Source organism: Carcharodon carcharias, chromosome 34 (genome assembly GCF_017639515.1).
Source record: "Carcharodon carcharias isolate sCarCar2 chromosome 34, sCarCar2.pri, whole genome shotgun sequence".
NCBI classification, from domain to species: Eukaryota; Metazoa; Chordata; class Chondrichthyes; order Lamniformes; family Lamnidae; genus Carcharodon; species Carcharodon carcharias.
Window position 1 is genome coordinate 4893541 of NC_054500.1, and position 19874 is coordinate 4913414.

At 41.6% G+C, this 19874-nt stretch overlaps 1 protein-coding gene across 1 annotated transcript in view; it reads right to left on the bottom strand.

Moving 5' to 3' along the window:
* Positions 1-2146: 2146 nt before the first annotated feature.
* The window catches only part of LOC121272543 (ras-related protein ORAB-1-like), a 49586-nt gene continuing 31858 nt past the window's right edge, over positions 2147-19874 (bottom strand). The window contains exons 3-6 of the mRNA XM_041179178.1: positions 18457-18552; positions 15114-15209; positions 9237-9368; positions 2147-6684 (exon numbers count right to left, since the gene is read on the bottom strand). Coding sequence (XP_041035112.1) covers positions 6484-6684; positions 9237-9368; positions 15114-15209; positions 18457-18552 — 525 coding nt within the window. The 3' untranslated portion in view covers positions 2147-6483. The remainder of the gene's footprint in view (positions 6685-9236; positions 9369-15113; positions 15210-18456; positions 18553-19874) is intronic.

Consider the following 19874-nt stretch of genomic DNA (forward strand, 5'->3'; position numbering starts at 1 on the left):
ATTCCATTTGCCACTGATCAGCCCATCTATATCCTCCTGTAATCTAAGGCTATCCTCCTCACTATACCACAAACAGTAAGGGACCCAACACCGATCCCTGTGGACCCCCACTGGACACAGGTATTTGTCACAAAAACACTCCAACCATCACCCGCTGATTCTTGCCACTCAACCAATTCTGGAGATCATCAGTACCCAAAGATAACATTAACTGGATCCTTCCCCTCCCAAAGTTCCTCTAAGCCTTGAAATGTCCTTAATCCTGGCACCAGAGCTTTTAACTGGATGCTAATGACAGCAGAGAACAGTAACTTATCCTCCTAACTATACTTTCCCTACCATTATTATTCATTTACTTTAACTTGAACGAGCCCCCCTCTACCACAGAGGTGGTTATTAGTTTGTTCATCCACCTAGAAGTCCCTGCTTGCATCCACAAGCTGCAGGAACCTTGAACATGTTAAACAAGTGCAAAGGCAGAGGCTCCTCCATTACTACCCTTGACATCACATACTTGTCTCACTAAGCTACACCCTCCTATCTCTGAGCACAGGCCAAATTTGAAGTACACAACGTCCAGGTAACTCGCTCCTGATGATCTGCAGTGGCAGAAGCTTGGACTTCAGCTAATCAATTTTGAAGTGAAGCTGAAAGATGGGTGTCCTGGGTCACACTGGTCTCCACCAACTCCCACATGCTACAACTTCAACAGCACCTGCCCTGCCATTGTATTTTAATTAAAGTTTCTCATTTTCTATGAGGTTTTAATCTGGGTAATAGCCTTGTTTAATTTATTCAACTTAAGTCCTAATTTATCCCTATTACTTTTATTTATATACACATTAAAAAATATAAAGCACCTCTTACCCCCCCTGCAAATTCTAAAATTCTCTTGCACTCCTGCAACCTGTACTTAGCCTGAAGCTTCTCTGCATTATTAATTCACTTAGAGTTTGATTTCCTGATTTAGTTTAAACCAACTCTTCAGAAAGAGAATAAACAAATTTAAATAGGAAAGGAGGGGTGGTGGGGGGGGAAGAGAAAGAGAGGTGCAGGCAATGTTTGCATTAGGGGTGTGCAAATTTGTTTTGTTCCTTCATGGGATGTGGGCATCACTGGATAGGCTGGCATTTGTTACCCATCCCTAATTGCCCTTGTTCAGAGGACATTTAAAAAGTCAACCACAGTGCTGTGGTTCTGGAGTCATATGTAGGTCAGGTAAGGATGACAGATTTCCTTCCCTAAAGAAAATTAGTGAACCAAATGGGTTTTTAAAACAATCGACAATGGTTTCATGGTCATTAGACTTTCAATTCAAGACTTTTATTGAATTCAAATTCCACCATCTGCCACAGTGCAATTCAAACCTGGGTCCCCAGAGCATTACCCTGATTACTAGTCCAACAATAGCACTGGGCCATTGCCTCCCCTAATTGGCTAATGCTAATGAGCCATGGGATTTGACTGATACCAACATTCTAGTCAATTGTTAGTGGGGCAAGGACCAAAAGGCAGTCTAAATTGACACACAAAATTCTTACAGGGCTGAACGGGGTAGATGCAGGAGGAATGTTGCCCCTGGCTGGAGGGGGTCTAGAACCAGGGAACAGTATCAGAATGAAAGAGTTAGGCCATTCCAGACCAAAATGAGGAATTTCTTCAGAGGGTGGTAAATCTTTGGAATTTTCTAACTCTGAAGTCTGTGTCATTGTGTGTGTTCAAGGTAAAGATCAACAACAATATGGATAGTGTGTGGAAATGGTATATAGAGAGTAAAAGATTCAGCAATGATCTAGTACAATGGCAGAGCAAGCTGGAGGGACTGAATGGTCTACTTTGGCGTTTATTTCCTATAGCCCTAGTCCACATTAAATCTAAGCCATTTTGATCTGTCCCCAAAATGGATTTCAATAATCTTTGAGAGCGCCAAGATTGCAATCTGAACTTTAAAACAATGCGCAAGCTCAGGACATGTTAGAAAACCCAGCAGTGAAAAATAAGCGAATTGACATTTGTAAACAGTCCTAGGTTGATACTGCCATTGATTTTCTATCCACAGCTACCATAGTTACAAGGCTGGTGAATATTAGTCCTCATTAAGATCAAAGCAGCTAAGGAAGTTTTGTTGCACAAAAAGACAATAAGAGGAGGGAAGTTGACTTTATTTTTCTCCAGACAGCCACATCAACAAGAAATCCAAGAAAGCTGGTCTCCATCTTACGCAATTTCAGAACAAGTCATTTACAGATCACGGGAAGTACAACAGAATACCACTTCAGATTGACCATGTCCCAACTACTTTTGGTAGTGGGAAAGGAGGAGATTGCAAGGGTGGGGGGCGGAATATCCACAGGAGTGTGTCAAATGTGTGCCCGCTGTAGCTCTGAAAATCAGTTGAACATGCCAGTCACTGAAAAATTCTACCACTGCTAAAAATCTACAACTGCTGGGAGGGAAACATTTACTGAACTTCCATGATTTCCCCCCTTGGTTAAGTTCACTACCAGCAAGTAGTTTGGGCTATCCTAAACCAACAAGAAAAGCCCATCACTAGTCAACTACTGAAATTTTACTCTGTATATTTATGCTTTGGTAACTGATTTTGGTTATGCATTCGCACCCAGGTTAAATGTGGGGTCAGAACATAAAATATATGTCATTCAGCCACGAACATCACAGCAAAAATCAGTACAAGAACTGAAGCCTTAAAAGATTGGAGTTGATTGTATGAAAATTTTCCAGAGCACGTAGAGATTTTTTATTTCAGTGCAGCATTTGGGATGTGTTAACCACTGGATATTTGGTCCCCTAAATATCAATTCAAAAAAGGTGTCTACAAAATGACAGTCCTTTCCCCAGTTGTTTGATGTTTATCATTTAACTCTTAGCTATAGAAGCTAAGATAGGGAACTTGAACATGCTAGCATCATTGTTTAATGCCTGTTCCAGCTGAAGCAGAGTTTACAGCCAAGATTACTGTCGCTTTCTCAAATGACTTGGACTTACAGTTCTTGCAGTGCTGATTATGCCCATGGTTTGGGTTAGAATGCTATGCGCTCTGGAAAATACTGGTGGAAAGAAAATGTAATGCAAGGACAGCCAGTATCAGTCAACTCAGGACTGGGAAGAATAGTTTGAGATATTCCACCTTGGTATCATTCCTAATACTGGACTCCAGAAATGACTGTTCAGATTACAGTATAGAATGTTAAGTGGTAGTGCAGGAACTGACCTAACATCTGTCTGATTAAAAAAAGGTGCTACCTATTAGAGTACAGCAAGTTTAATATTTAAACATTTTAACTAGAATGCATTCGTGATTAAATAGTATTCATAACAAGACAAATGTAGTGAAAGCAAGGGTCAAAACCAACAAGGGCTAGAAAGGGAAAAAAAGGTTCCCAAAACACAGGCCATTTGTTGCTAATCTGGTTAAATCTGTGCAATAAGTGATCAGAACTACATGCAAATCCCCCAAAAAATTGAATTCTCTTGCCCTTTTACAAATGGAGTAAAAGATTTGGCCTTAGGCTTGAAATTCAAGGGTCTGCCATCACAGGAAAATCAACCCGGAGCTGCAATTTTAAAAACACTTTAAAAGCAAAATCAGATATTTACTAATAAACTCAATCATAATAGCCAACTAAAGCGATCAATACTCTAGGAACACGTGCATAAAGTGTAGTTTCTGAAAGTGGTTTAAAAGATGACTACAGAACATGTGATTAAGTAATAATGTGATTAAACGTGAAGTGGTCAGTTCACTGACCCAAGGCTGTGGTCAAGCCCCAGAATGGTTGGCTTATATCAGAAACTAAAATACATCAGAAAAAAAAACTCACATGCATAATCTGGAAGGACTCATACACTTCAGTGCCCTGTTAAGGACCTTCAGAATTCAAGTTCCCAAACTAAAATCAAACCAGGATGTTAATTTGGAGTGGAGGCTTAGCCCTTGTATAAACCTCATACAAAAACAATGCAATTGAAGGCTTCAAATAGTCTGCTTGCTAAAGAAACAAAAAAGGTTATCATTATGATAAAGTTTGGAAGTGACAATTAAAAAAAAGTGATGGCATTGGACAAGTGAATGTGAAATACATGTGTGTGTAAAATGCCAAGAGCAAAAATGGAGACCTCTTGTGCAATCTTTTTTTCTTTCTGCAGAAGTGTCCTGTGCTGACGTATAACAATCACAAACAGCACAGGTTGCAGCAATTGGAAATACTAATTCTGAGCATCAAATTTTCAGTTGCTTTTAAAGCAAATTTGCTGTTTTGATTGAAATAAAGGCAGCACATGAGGGCTTGGGGGAAAACAACACTTAACCAATCCCATAGAACAAGGATTGACCAGCCAGACTACTTGTGCTTCCAGTGTTTACAAGATTTAAAAACTTACCAAGCAAAGCAGCATATTGCCACACAAGGAATTAATTCATCTGAATGAGTGCAAAACTAGAGATGCTCAGGACAGAAAAGGGGTATTGGGAGGGGTGGAGAATGCAGAGCCTCAAGCAAAAAAAAAAAATCACTTAACATGTCAGCTGCCCAAAAATCAATACATTTAATTAGTTACCTTGTGGTTTTAAAAAAGTGTTGGGTATACATTATTGTAGCTTTATTTATGGCCCAGATGATAAATTCTGAGTACTGAAAGCTACTTTATATAACCAGTAATGCTCATAGTAAATGAATACTAGGTGTGCAGACATCTGTTGTGCAAGGCCATATCTATGCAGATGAACAGTTGCTTTTTGCATGAGTTAGGATGTTTAAGCCTGTGATTTGCATTAGAATGTGCACTGGGCAAGTATCCCCAGTGTTCAGAACTTGCAAATTAGATTCTTGCACCATTTCGCTTCTGCACAAAAGCTTGTCCTTCAGAGGACTAAAGTCCAATAATCCCTTCACAAATATAAGGAAATGCTCATTCCAGCAACAATTCTGACCATTATAGGGCACACAGGACGGTGTTCTAATCATTGACTAACCCATCTGGGCAGAAATACCTAAACAATTTTACATTCAGAGGTAAAACCAATTCCACTTTGGGCTGTTAATTGAAATTCAAATTAAACAGTAAAGATCAGGACAAGCTTGGTCAATTAGTTTACTTTTGAGGTCCAGTGGCTGAAGCAAATTAAACTATGAAAGCCACCCAAATCAACTGGGCTGTTATCCACTGATGGCCTTCAAAAAATTGCATCAATTAGTTATTTTCAACCAGTTTTCCAGCATACAGCTATCAAGCAGAACAAACACTCAAAGATATCCATTCATCCCCTTAATACTGGTCATTTCACAAACTTAATCACATGCTGTTAAATCACATTCAGCCCATGGTATCCAAGTGCAACTCATTTTAGTGCTTATTCAAGCTTACACAGCACTTGGTCTATTTGCCAATTCAGTCTGTTGCTTTTGTCTGCACTGAATGTACTCAAATTGTGGTCAATTGTATTTAGTCTACAAGATCATATAGCCCAGATGAGCTTCAAAATGCATCTTGGACAACCAATGAACAGTGAATATTTTTAGGTTTACCCTCTCACGCTAACCTTACAGAAAGGGGTCAAAAATCAACAAGATTAGTGATATCAGGGAATGGGCAGACTAAATGCATTGGACATCCAAATTGGAGTAAATAGAGTCAGAGGGGGACAGTGCTTATTCATACGATTGGTAACCACTCCAATGTCAAGGTCAGCTTGGTGCAGCATGTACTGCCTGGCTACTCCCATTAACAATGAGTGTCAACCTGATAGTGTAGGGTTTCAACAATTGATAGTATGCAGTCAAAACAAAAGTATTGAAAATTGAGGTTCAACAATTAGAGCAAGACTAGAAATTTAAGTGGGTAAGGGTAAAATTTCAGACTTCAGTTAAAGTTTTAAATCAGATTCCGTTCTATATTAAATAAGGGTAGTTAGAAAAGGTTAAGGAGATACTTTACTAGAACTTCCAAGGTTTGATCAATTTAAGAAAGGTTTTACAAGTTGTGACTTCCTTCACCCGACTCCACCATTCCCAATAAAGAGATGGAGTAAATATTATTGCTAATGCAATATTTATAGTGTAGCTGAACCATAAACCCAGCTTTCAGATGCTCTAGTTAGTTTTGACCCCAATGCAACACAAAAAACCTTTGTGGAGGTGGGGGGTGGGGGGGGGTGGAGGAGTGGTGTTGGAGACAGAAAAAGAGTGGTAAGAAATGGACCATTACAAAATATCTTACAATCCAAGTGTTTCAAGCAGCAGTACACAAGACCTTTCAAGACAAAAGTTAACTGCATGAAGACAATTTTTCCTGGAGTTTCCAATTGGTCTCAAGTCTATTTGGGCAGAAAAGGGTCTGCCAAAAAAATTGTCACAAATCAACAGGCCATTATGTTAAAACCATTATTGGTCAGGAGACGAATGCTGTAGAAGTTTAAATGTACTGTGCAACAGGAACAGGTCTGTCTCTGCTGGACTCATGCCCTTAGCAGCAGCCACCTCCACCACTGCCTTGCTTTAATGGAGTGCTCTGGATTCGGACATTCGATTTTTCATCATTGTGTGTAGGACCTGTGCCCATACGGTTCTTGATCTCTGCAGCCATCGTCACAAATGCCTGTTCAACGTTGGTGGCATTTTTTGCACTGGTTTCCAAGAATGGAATTTGGAGAGAGTCAGCATACTCCTATGAGAGGATGGTACAAGAGCATTAGTTGAGTGCCACCTTTAGATGGTCACCCCAGAGCTTATTCAAATCACAAGTATGGTCCAAAATCTACAACACCTGTTGACTCTTGCAATGGAGACCTTAAGCAGTCAGGTCCTAGGTAATCAAACGGATCTAGTGCTTTTGATTTAATCAGTACCATTGTCTAGCCTAAAGTTATGTACTGCAAGCAGAAATCTGAATTCTGCATTTTTAGTTGTGATTAATTACAATTTCAGTGCTGTACTTATTACGCTCTTTACCCTTCATGATCAGTTAGGGTTATTGCATTCAAGAGCTTGAGAGTTAGCAGCATAATTACTGCCACAAAACTTTTGGCGCCAACATTTTAAATTTACAAGTGAGAGGAGTCGAATTTTCAGAAGATAAGAGATTTACAGTTTTCACTGATTTCTTCACATTTGTTGCCAGGTTTATTTGGCTTTTTGTACATTAATTTACACGTCCTGGTTTTAGGGGCTGGTATCTCAGCAGGGGAAGAAATGGGTTCTTTAACCAAAGGGCACTGCATTGGACCATACACACCAGATGAGAGCAAGCTTCTGCTCATTTCCACAAAACAAACTGTTAACACCATTTTGACATCAATGACAAAAATAAAAAAAAGTCAATAGATGTCGAGCACACTCTGCTCCCAAGAACGTGGATCTTTTGTTAGGAGAAAATTTGCCCATTAAGTTTAGCAGAGCTCCATAAAAAGAGATTCGAGTCTAGTCAGGGGAGCAGCAAAGCTCAACTCCACAGACAAGGGAAGTGGGAGATTTGATTTGTTGTTTGTGGAGTTAAACTTAAATGCAGAAAATGATTACTGGCTTCAGGTTTGGGGTAGAATTCAACAGCAAGTTTGAAACAGAATACTTGGCTTGCATTTTTGTAATACTGGTCAAAAAAGGTAGACAATTACATCTATTATTGCAAAATCTGGCCTGTGGCATATCCTGCACCAGTTATGGCTTCCAGTAACAGTGGGGTATTAGGTGATTCTAATTTAGTTCTTTGCTGCTCAGTTTAAAAACCCTTAGTCATCTTAGGAGCAAGACATCAACTCATTGCATTGAAAAAAATACCTTCAATATCCCATCTGTAATTTTTAATGACTTAGAACAGAAATTAAAACTTAATTTATTTTACAACAAATCTAAGGCAGACTGAGACACCCCACTCACCTCCCCCCAAACAAACAGTTTGTTCAGAAGTGGTCACAAGAAAATTCATGCATCCTTTTTTAAATTACCATCCCTTAGTAGCAATCTTTGCCGAGTGAATGTTTGTTACATTAGTGACTACCACAATTCTCTATGTTACCTGCTACCTGGAAATAAACCAAGAATTTTTGAATTCCCCATACAGTCAACTATTCACCATTAAGAATTGGACACTTTTTTCCCCTCATTCAGTGCAAATCTAAGGTAAAGCTAAAACAAAAACAGAAAATGCTGGAAAAACTCAACAGGTCTAGCAGAATCTGTTAATATTCGAGTCCGTGTGGCCCTTCTTCAGAGCTCTGAAGGGTCATTCAGACTAGAAATGTTAACTGTTTCTCTCTCCGCAGAATGTTTTCCAGCATTTTGTTCGTTTCAGACTTCCAGCATCCACAGTATTTTGCCTTTATATTAAAAGGTAAAGCTAACTCTGGATAGCTTGAAGGGACTAGGACTTCCTATGTTACAAGTCAAACTTGCTGCTTGTGCCAGAATGGGTATGGGCAAGGAGCAGGAGAAGGCCATTCGGCCCCTTTAACAAAATGATGGCTGATCCGATAGCAACCTAAAATCTATATCCCACCCACTGCCAATAACCTATCACCCCCTTACTTCCCAATAATCTATCCACCTTAAAAATATTCAAAGGCTCTGCTTCCACCACCTTTTCAGGAAGAGAGTGTTCCAAACACACAATCCTGAGTGAAAAAAATTTGCCTCACTGGTTTTAAATGGGTGGCCCCTTATTCTTTCAAGAGTGACTCCTAATTCCAGATTGCACATTACCAGTGCTGCACCCTAGTCAGATCAAAAGTTTATTTTTTGGATTCCGATTTGAAAGGACATGCACAAAGAACCAGACACACTGACCATAGTCACATAAGCAGACAGGGCTGGTTCTGCTGCACAAGATTGTGCAGACACCAACTTTCTCCACCTAATACTTGTTTCCCACCTCATCTTCAGCCAACATGCATTTCCATTGTAAAAGCTTTCTCTGCTAGAAGGCAGGCTTGGGTTCTCATGTGGAGGTGGTAGGGCGGGGGGGCGGTGGGGAGTGATAGCATATATGCTCAAACAGGTAAATCACTGAATGTTCAGCAAAATCAATTTCTGGTCTCGGGAATTAGAAGTGAGTTAGCACCAGACTTTTGGATTGTATGTAAAATCATAATTTTGAAGCATTCTTTAATTGTAAGTGATCAAGAACTAAACAGTTGATAAATATTCTATAAAACCAATGAAATCTTGCATTTGCACCAAGTGATTACAAAGTATCAAACCACTCAATTGAGAAAATTTACATACCTTAGCTGTAGTATAATCCACTACCTTTTTAGTAGTCAAGTCACATTTGTTTCCTACTAGTAATTTGTTCACATTCTCACTGGCATAGCGAGCTATTTCCTCCAACCACTGCTTAACATTATTGAAAGAATCCTGCAAAAAAGTGGGAAGAGGGCAAAAAAAAGTTGAAAGTTTAGCCAGGTATGACATTATCACAATAGCAGCAACAAGTACATGTCAGCTATAGTGCAAGCAGCTCATAACTTTCAGGATGCTAGCATGTTTTATCTTGATGGCTTTAGCGGTAGGCAATGTTGGCATTAGACTAAATTTCAGCACATCACTAAGCAATCCCTACTAGGGAAACACCTGTGGGCTAGTAAATACATGTTACAAAACTTCATTTCTCTTGAAAAAGGGAAGACAAGGGCTGGCCTAATAGAGACCTTTTTATATAAAAAAAAATGAAGGTTTTGCAAAGAGAGGTCATCAATACAAGATAGTTCCTGAGGATCCAAATAGAACTCAAAGGAACGAAAACAGTCAGAGTGGTAACAGCAAACAGCACTGATGTATTTAAAGGGAAGGCAAAATAATCATACAAAAAGGCAATACCAATTGCTGGATTAGGAAGGAGAATAAAAAGGAGGCTCAAGTGGAGCCTAAACACTGGCCTGGCCTTACTGGATATTCCATAAAAAAAATCAACGCCACAATTTTACAGAACCATTGACGAATAAACAAATGCATCAGGTGAAAAGGTTTTGGTAACTTGTCAGCAACTTGAGATGCTCAAGTCATTAACAGTCATATATTGTCCCTACTGGACTAGAGGGACCTGGGATTGGGATTGAAGGGTTACAGTAAGGAAGGAATTTAGAAAAAAAAAGATGACTTAAGACGAACAGGAGAAACTTTGGTCGGGAACCTTTGCAATACACTAAAGTCAATTACTGGCATGGTCTTACATTTAATTGGTTTAATGGGCGACTAAAGGAAAGAGGGACACAGAATTTGGATAATCATATTGATCGTAGAGAATAAATAAATATGAACATGGATTACTTTAGCAGAGGCCATTATAATTTTTGTCCACATACTGCACAGCAAACAGCAACGTTTGGTACATTTTTTGTCCACAAGGAAAGGCCAACTAACCTTCCCAAAATCCACAAAGAGGACTGTCCTGGTAAACCAATCATGTCAGCCCGTTCCTACCCCACAGAACTCATTTCTCATCTTGACTCCATTCTCTCCCCACCTATAACCACAATTCTTGATGCCCTACATCATAATTTCTAGTTCCCTGGCCCTAAACACTACATCTTCACCATGGACATTCAATCCCTCTATGCCTCCATCCCCCACCAGGATGGTCTGAGGGCTCTTCACTTCTTTGGAGAGGCCTGAACAAATCACCATCCACCACTTGCCTCCATTTGGCTGAACTTGTCCTCTCACTGAACAGTTTCTCCTTCACTTCCTCCAAATAAAAGTTGTGACTATGGGTACCTGCATGAGCTCCAGCTATGCACATCTCTATGGAGTATGTGGAAAATACTCAGACACCCCTCCCACAAGATGACTTTCAGTGCCACCTCATGCTTTCATCTGGACCTGGGGAAAAATTTTGTTTCCAATTTCCACCCCTCCATCACCTTCACATGGTCCATCTGACATCCCTGCATCTCCATTTCTGGAGACACTGTCCACCAATATTCATTACAAGCCCACCAACTCCCATAAGACCATAAGACATAGGAGCAGAAATAAGGCCATTCAGCCCATCGAGTCCGTTCCACCATTCAATCATGGCTGATAAGTTTCTCAACCCCATTCTCCCACCTTCTCCCCGTAACCTTTGATCCCCTTACCAATCAAGAACCTATTTATCTCGGTCTTAAATACACTCAATGACCTGGCCTCCACAGCCTTCTGTGGCAATGAATTCCATAGATTCACCACTCTCTGGCTAAAGAAGTTTCTCCTCATCCCTCTTCTAAAAGGTCTTTCCCTTACTCTGAGGCTGTGCCCTCAGGTCCTAGTCTCTCCTACTAATGGAAACATCTTCCCCATGTCCACCCAATCCAGGCCTTTCAGTATTCTGTAAGTTTCAATCAGATCCCCCTCATCCTTCTAAACTCCATTGAGTATAGACCCAGAGTCCTCAAACATTCCTCATATGTTAAGCCTTTCATTCCTGGGATCGTTCTCGTGAACCTCCTCTGGGCCCTCTCCAGGGCCAGAACATCCTTCCTGAAATATGGGGCCCAAAATTGCTCACAATATTGTAAATGTGGTCTGACCAGAACCTTATAAAGCCTCAGCAGCACATCCCTGCTTCTATATTCTAGTCCTCTCGAAATAAATGCCAACATTGCATTTGCCTTCCTAACTACCAACTCAACCTGCAAGTTAACCTTAAGAGAATCCTGGACTAATACTCCCAAATCCCTTTGCACTCCAGATTTCTGAATTCTCTCCCCATTCAGAAAATAGTCTATGCCTCTATTCTTCCTACCAAAGTGCATGACCTCACACTTCCCCACGTAGTATTCCATCTGCCACTCCTTTGCCCATTCTCCTAACCTGTCTAAATCCTTCTGCAGCCTCCCCGCCTCAATACTACCTGACCCTTTACCTATCTTTGTATCATTTGCAAACTTAGCCAGAATGCCCTCAGTTCCTTCATCTAGATCATTAATGTATAAAGTGAAAAGTTGTGGTCCCAACACTGACCCGTGCAGAACTCCACCTGAGAAGGACCCCCTTATCCCCACATTCTGCCTCCTGCCAGACAGCCAATCTTCTATCCATGGGTCTGGGAGGGATGAGGTGTTGAGGATGATGGAGTGGACCAGGGTGTCCTGGAGGGAACAGTCCTTACAGAATGCTGATGTGGGGTGAGGGGAAGATGTTTGGTAGTGGCATCATGCTGGGGTTGGTGGAAATGATGGAGGATGATCCTTTGAATGCAGAGACTGGCAGGGTGAAAAGTGAGGACAAGGGGTCACCATGGTTCTGGGAGGGAGGGGAAATTGAGGGAAGAGGTGCAGGAGATGGGTCAGGCACAGTTGAGGGCCTGTCAACCACAGTGGGTGGGAATCCTTCACCCCCAATAGGGCCATCTGTTACTTGTCAAAGAACATGGAACAGAGTGCTTACTCTTGTTCTGTTATCACATTCTACTTTCTTACCTTTAGACCTTACCACTACCATTAACACTTTTTCCATGACATTTTTGTTAATCTTAGCCCTCACTGATCACTGGCCTTCACAGCTCCCTTGACTGCAGCTTGTCACTGCTTCCTGCAAGGACCCCATCCCATTCTCAGTTCCTTTGCCTCTGTAGCATCTGTTCAGATGCCACCTTCCAAAACTGCACTTGGCATGTCTTCCTTCAAGTTTCCCACCCACTGTGGTTGGCAGGGCCCTCAACTTTGCCTGACCCATCTCCTGTACCTCTTCCCTCACTTTCCCCTCCCTCCCAGAACCAAGGGCTGCTCCCTCCAGTACACCCTGGTCCACTCCATCACCTTCAACACCTCATCCCCTTCCCATGCAATCACAGAAGGTGCAACACCTGCCCCTTTACCTCCTCACTCCTTTCAGGTAAAGCAGCATTTCACTTTCACCTCCTTCACTTTGGCCTAATGCATTCACTGCTCCCAATGTGGTCTCCTCTATTTCAGAGAGGCCATATGCAGACTGGGTGACCAATTTGCAGAACACCTTCGGTCTGTCCGCAAGCATGACCAGACCTTCCTGTCGCTTGCCATTTCAACACTCCACCCTGCTCTCATGCCCACATGTCCGTCCTTGGCCTACTGCAATGTTCCACTGAAGCTCAACGCAAACTGGAGAATAGCACCTCATCCTCCATTAGGCACTTTCCAGCCTTGACATTGAGTTCAACAGCTTCAGACCATGAACTCTCCATCTTCACCCCTTTAGTCCACTTATTTTTATTTACTCATCGTTTATCCCTTTTAACATCCTTCACCCCCAATAGGGCCATCTGTTACTCGTCAAAGAACATGGAACAGAGTGCTTACCCTTGTTCTGTTATTCACATTCTACTTTCTTACCTTTAGACCTTACCACTACCATTAACACTTTTTCCATGACATTTTTGTTAATCTTAGCCCTCACTGATCACTGGCCTTCACAGCTCCCTTGACTGCAGCTTGTCACTGCTTCCTGCAAGGACCCCATCCCATTCTCAGTTCCTTTGCCTCTGTAGCATCTGTTCAGATGCCACCTTCCAAAACTGCACTTGGCATGTCTTCCTTCAAGTTTCCCACCCACTGTGGTTGGCAGGGCCCTCAACTTTGCCTGACCCATCTCCTGTACCTCTTCCCTCACTTTCCCCTCCCTCCCAGAACCAAGGGCTGCTCCCTCCAGTACACCCTGGTCCACTCCATCACCTTCAACACCTCATCCCCTTCCCATGCAATCACAGAAGGTGCAACACCTGCCCCTTTACCTCCTCACTCCTTTCAGGTAAAGCAGCATTTCACTTTCACCTCCTTCACTTTGGCCTAATGCATTCACTGCTCCCAATGTGGTCTCCTCTATTTCAGAGAGGCCATATGCAGACTGGGTGACCAATTTGCAGAACACCTTCGGTCTGTCCGCAAGCATGACCAGACCTTCCTGTCGCTTGCCATTTCAACACTCCACCCTGCTCTCATGCCCACATGTCCGTCCTTGGCCTACTGCAATGTTCCACTGAAGCTCAACGCAAACTGGAGAATAGCACCTCATCCTCCATTAGGCACTTTCCAGCCTTGACATTGAGTTCAACAGCTTCAGACCATGAACTCTCCATCTTCACCCCTTTAGTCCACTTATTTTTATTTACTCATCGTTTATCCCTTTTAACATCCTTCACCCCCAATAGGGCCATCTGTTACTCGTCAAAGAACATGGAACAGAGTGCTTACCCTTGTTCTGTTATTCACATTCTACTTTCTTACCTTTAGACCTTACCACTACCATTAACACTTTTTCCATGACATTTTTGTCAATCTTAGCCCTCACTGATCACTGGCCTTCAATTCAACTTCATCTGCTCCATTCCTTCTCCTCCAGCCCCCGACTTAAGCAGTGGAAATTTCCACTACATTTCTACTTCTATTTACCTCTTAAGGTCATACAGACTCGAAACATTAGCAGTTTCTCCCTCCAGATGCTGTCAGACCTGAGTTTTTCCAGCATTGTTTTTATTTAAGGTTAATTACTGTCTTGACTGTCATCCTGAGCAAAGAGCAGGAATCAAATCTGGGACTCAGGATCAGGACTAAAAACAAGGCAACACTTACAATAATGACTGGAGCCTCTGAGCAGGATTTGCATTGAGATTTTACTTCTGCGTTAAGCACTATTCAATAGCTGAATGGATAACGTATGCATGCAGACAGTCAAAATGTAGATGGACTAAAAGATGGTAGCAACTATATTTTGTTCATTCTTGGCAATATAGTACCTCATTAGGTTATTTCACATGGCAGTGTTTTGAAGGTTCATTAGCTTCTGATTTACATTAGTTAGTAAGCATTAGCTCCCAAAAGGCAGTCTTCAGACTTAGGTGGTTAATAAACAAAATGAGACTGTCCTCAAGTTGCTTCCTGAAAAAGCAGTAACCATCTGCTTTTGAGACTCTGCACTTGGGACAATTACAGTGACTGTTACAATGCCTGCCAAAGGCAACTGGCTTTTCTCCTATTCAATGTAAAAAAAAATGTACATCCATCATAAACTAGAGGATAGATTGGATATTACTGTAGGGTAACATTACTTCCCATTCCCTTAGAAGAATGCTGAATGGAAGCGATACAAATGCCCTTTCCATTCTCCACAGTGCCACACAAAAATGTAGATTTATGCCACTCATACCTGATCTGTAACATCATACACAATAATAATCCCATGTGCTCCTCTGTAGTAACTGGAAGTGATGGTCCTGAACCGTTCTTGTCCTGCTGTATCCCACTGAAGAGAAACACAACATGTTAAATCACAGTAAATGACAGCTCAAGTTAATAAACTCGAACTGAAATCAGATGGTTTATTAGTGCAGCAACAGCATTAGTGTTTCAGAAATAGTTGTACAAATAACACATTGAATAGATGACCAAGGGAAAAATGAAGCCAATTGTCATGATATCATCCTAGGAATACCAAATTCAAGTCCAAAATGTACATCAGACATTCCCACCTGCCCCTCCCTATACTGCAATAGCCTTAACTAAACCACTCCTTGGCCCTTATATATACTCTCATCGTGATCGTTCCCTCATTATGACCTCCATCTTCATTCCCTGAAGTACAATAGGTAAAACTGGTGAGTGCTTGGTACAGCAAGTCTCGATCTATCTAGAGCACATTGGCCTGCAAAGTCTGTTCAAAACCTCACTACTCCAGGGTTACCCTAGAGTGAGAGAGTCATTACAGCCAAGAAGGCAGCCAGAGTCCGTGCCAGCTCCCTGCAGAACAATACAGTCAGTCCCATTCCTTCACTACCACCATAGCCCTGCAGTTTTTTTTTTTTACATTTCCTTCAAGTGCCCACCCAATTTCCTTTTGAAATCATTGGTTCTCTGCTTCCATCACCCTTAGAGGCAACAAGTGCCACTCGCTGTAAAAATTTACCCCAGCCCCTCCATTTCTTGTCCAAAACCATAAATCTGTGTCCCCTGGTCCTTGTACCATCAGCTACTGGGAACAGCTTTTGCCTACCTTATCCAAACTGGTCATAACCTATTAAAACACCCCTCAACCTCCTTTGCTCCAAGAGAATAGCCCCAGCTTCTCCAACCTAACCTTTAAGTAAAATCTCACCATCAGTGATAATGTACATTCACCTGCAGGTCCCTCTGTTCCTACACACTTTAGAACTGTGCTATTAAGTCTACAGTGTCTCCTCCATCTCTTCAGCCAATATGCATCACACCTCCATTCCCTATATTACATTCCATTTGCCTGTGCATTCTACTTGTTTATATAACATTGCAGGTGATTTGAATCATCCTTGCTGTTTGCCGCTCCAAGTTTGGCAATTTTTTCAAATCAGAATAGGTTTGAATCTGTATTCCAAGATCCCAGTCATTTATATAATAATTGCAAAGTGAACCCAACACCCCTTGGGGAATATCATTGTCTACAATCCTCCAGTCTGAAAAACAACTACCATGACTTGCTTTGTCATTTCAGCTAATTTTTATACAATTGGCCACTGACCCTCCTACTCCATAAGCCTCGAATTTTGTTAACCCAACCTTGTGGTATCTTGTCAAACCAAATCCATTTGGGCAACATCTGCATTCCCAAAGAAACCTGTGCCGGCTATCCTTAACTCACTCAAACCAAGTGTCTGTTTATATTATTTTCTCCCAGTTAAGGATTCCAAAACCTTACCCACCACAGATGTTAGACACAGAAGGCCTATAGTTGCTAAGGCTGTCCACATTTGCCATACTCCAATCCCCGGCACTTCCCAGCATTAGGGAAGATTATGGCCAGCCCATTAACTCCACCCCCAATTCCTTTGGCACCCTAGACTGCAAGCCATCCAGGTCAGGCAATTCATCTAGCCTTAAGCAAAGCCAGCCTTTCCAGCATCTCCTCCCTTTTAATTGTCACCCTATTTAATTGCTTCTACTAAACCAGATAATCCTGCCACACTCCCCATTTGTATAAACATTAGTTTAAATGACAAAGCAGCAAGTATGGTAGCTGGTGTTTTTCAGACTGGAGGGTTGTAGACAGTGATATTGCCCAAGGGGTGTTAGGTTCACTATTTTTTGCAATTATATAAATTATCCAACCCCCCCACCCCCCACCTCCCCAAGGGCCCATGGATTTGTCACCAAGTTGGAGACCATCTATTGGGTTGTCTCGGCTATATTCCCATTCTACCCCTTACTCCAAACTGTCTGACCAAGTGTTCACCTTGTCCTCAAGACAAAATGCAATTCAAACAAATATGTTCCTTTTCCAATTGTCACAGGCCCTGGTCTTCCAAATTGAAAGACACCGAGTCAATTGAAGAATTTAACAGTTAATACATTTATGCAGCTGAACAATTAGTCCAAATGTCCAGGAGGGAGTTTTTCTAAACTGTTACTTCAGGACTGATATTTCAGGTTAGTCTTTTCACCTCCCCCCACATACGTTTCTGACACCGGCACAGTCCTGCATAACCTGTTCCTTAGATTTAAAAACATCTCCTTGGCTTGTCCTGTTCTAGAGATAGTCCCAACCAGCCTAAGAAACACAAGTGTAAAAGGAGATGTCAAAAGCAGTTTCAGCTAGTGTTTCGTTTCTTCCTTGTAACTTTTTATAAGCTATACCAGTGGTCAGGCAGCCCGAGGTAGCAAACATAATCCTGATACATTGGCGGAGGGGGACCCTTCCCAGGAAGGTAGAACTGTAATAGCAGAAAAGAACTGGAGAATTGCTCCAGTCTCCAAGAATATAAACATGCTCGCCACAAAAAGGGAATCTTTGTATTTACTGACATAACTCCTGTTGCCTAGGAAAAAATGTTTGCTGCAGTGACCTTTTGAGTCTGAGCACCTCCTTGCTTCAAGTTCTAAGTGTTGATGTTTAGAAGGGTCCCCCTGGAAACTGCTCCATCATGGGCTATAGTAGAATATAAACATTTTAAAAATCTCTGCAATTGTGCTCCATTTTAAAATCTCTCCCTCCCAATTAGTCTCTGGACTGGAGAAATCTCAATCAGGCACTTGCATTGTACAGACTCATTTGTCTCGATCCACAGAAACATTGCAATCAGAATAAAGAGGTCTCATTCTTCACCCAATGTACCCTCAGTATTTGAACAACCATGTAATAGTTCCACTGCACACTGTTACCCAACTCAAATGCAAACAGTTAGCAATCTACCCTATGAGCAGAGACACACACACACATATTCTTATACCGCCAGCCAAAGTAACCTCACCCACACTAGATCTCAAGACTGATTGTAAATTTCAGAACTCAAATCTATGACTCAATTTCTTCAAGCTCCATGGAGCGATTAAGCTTAGAGAACTAAACCTTTGACCTATGATACTGCCATGACCCATCAGGTACAAACTAAGATTCACCACATCAAAACTTAGTACAAAGCAAATGAAATTGGTAACTTTTCCTTTAACAGACATTAAAATTATGCAATTGCAGAATTTGGAAGCAGACAATAAAGTAGAATCTAGATTCTAGACACACTTACAATCTGTAGTTTAATGGTTTTGCCCTCTAGTTCTATGGTTCTGATTTTGAAGTCGACACCAATGGTACTGATGTAGCTTTCTGTGTATGTATCATCCTGGAAAAGAAACCAAAGTAGTGATGGAAAGAGGGAGGGGCAGTGCCAACATCCAACTGCTTCCTACCTATCAATAATCATTTCACTGCCTGAGAGATCAAGCAGAATCAAACTTGATTGATGACAATCTTTAATAACTTATTAAGTGCAACCACTTAAATTAAGTGGAGCCTGGGTGGATGAGCTGCAAGAGTTCAGAACCCTCTGAAATTTAATTTAGGGTAATTATATTTATGAAATATGAACCAGCATCAGTAATAGTGGCCATGAAACTACTGGATGTCACTATAAACCACCTGGTCCATTCTGGTGGATTTTTTAGGGCCGGGATTTGAGGGCTACTTTTTGGTTTTTATAGGGCTCCTTGAAAAATTTAGATTAGAAACTGAACTGTTCTTGAAGCAGGAATGTGCAACTTGCTCCACCTCCTCAAGGTGGAGAAAGGTTTGACATTGGGCAGGTGGCCAAGAAACCAACAATTAACCAGTTTCCCTTCATTACTCCCCACCCTCTCGTGGCTGATATTAAAGCAAACTCAAGGCCTGGAAGGTTAGGCTCTTCTGGACTGCCAATTATTTTAAGGACAGGTAACGACTGCAAATAAAAAGTTTGCATACAGACAGGTACTTGTATAGCAAGATTATGAAAAGCCCTAAAGGGAAAAAAAAAATCTCAGAATTGGAAAAATGTGAAGGGAGGAAGAAAACCATTTGGAAAGGATTGAGTGTTGTTCCAACAATAGTTTGCAAGCCAGGCCTGCAGGAGGTGGGGGCTACTTTAAAAAGGGGAAAAGATTTTTTGGAAAGAAGTTGGGAAATCAAATACATTGTAAGTATAAAGTAAGCAATGCCTTGTTACCCGTGACTCCCTTGCCCTGAAAGGCCTTCTCCCCAAAAAAGCCATCCAGATCCACTGATGGCAGTGCCAAGGTCTCAATTCTCTTATATTGAAATGGGGGAGGGAACATTGTAACTGGGAGGGGTGAGGACAGGACTGTTTTAGAAAACAAAGGAAAGACCCACCTCAGTGCACCTGCAGCTTCCAGAAACAATCCCCCCCAAAAACAAAAAAAGGATTAAAAAAAAAATTCCAAAGGCAGGAAGTAGCAACTATTGACTGATACCAAGTTTGAGATTGTGCTCCAGAGATAAACACTCTCCAACTCAGCAGGGGGGCATTTTTTCTTCCGTTCTCCTGTCTCTCCCACACTCTCTGCTCCTTCAAATCAAACACTGCGTTCTTTGCCACACTCCCAACAAGACATCTGCAATTGTTCAGTACTGTTTGGACTACAGAGGAGCCTTAACACAATATTGTATGGG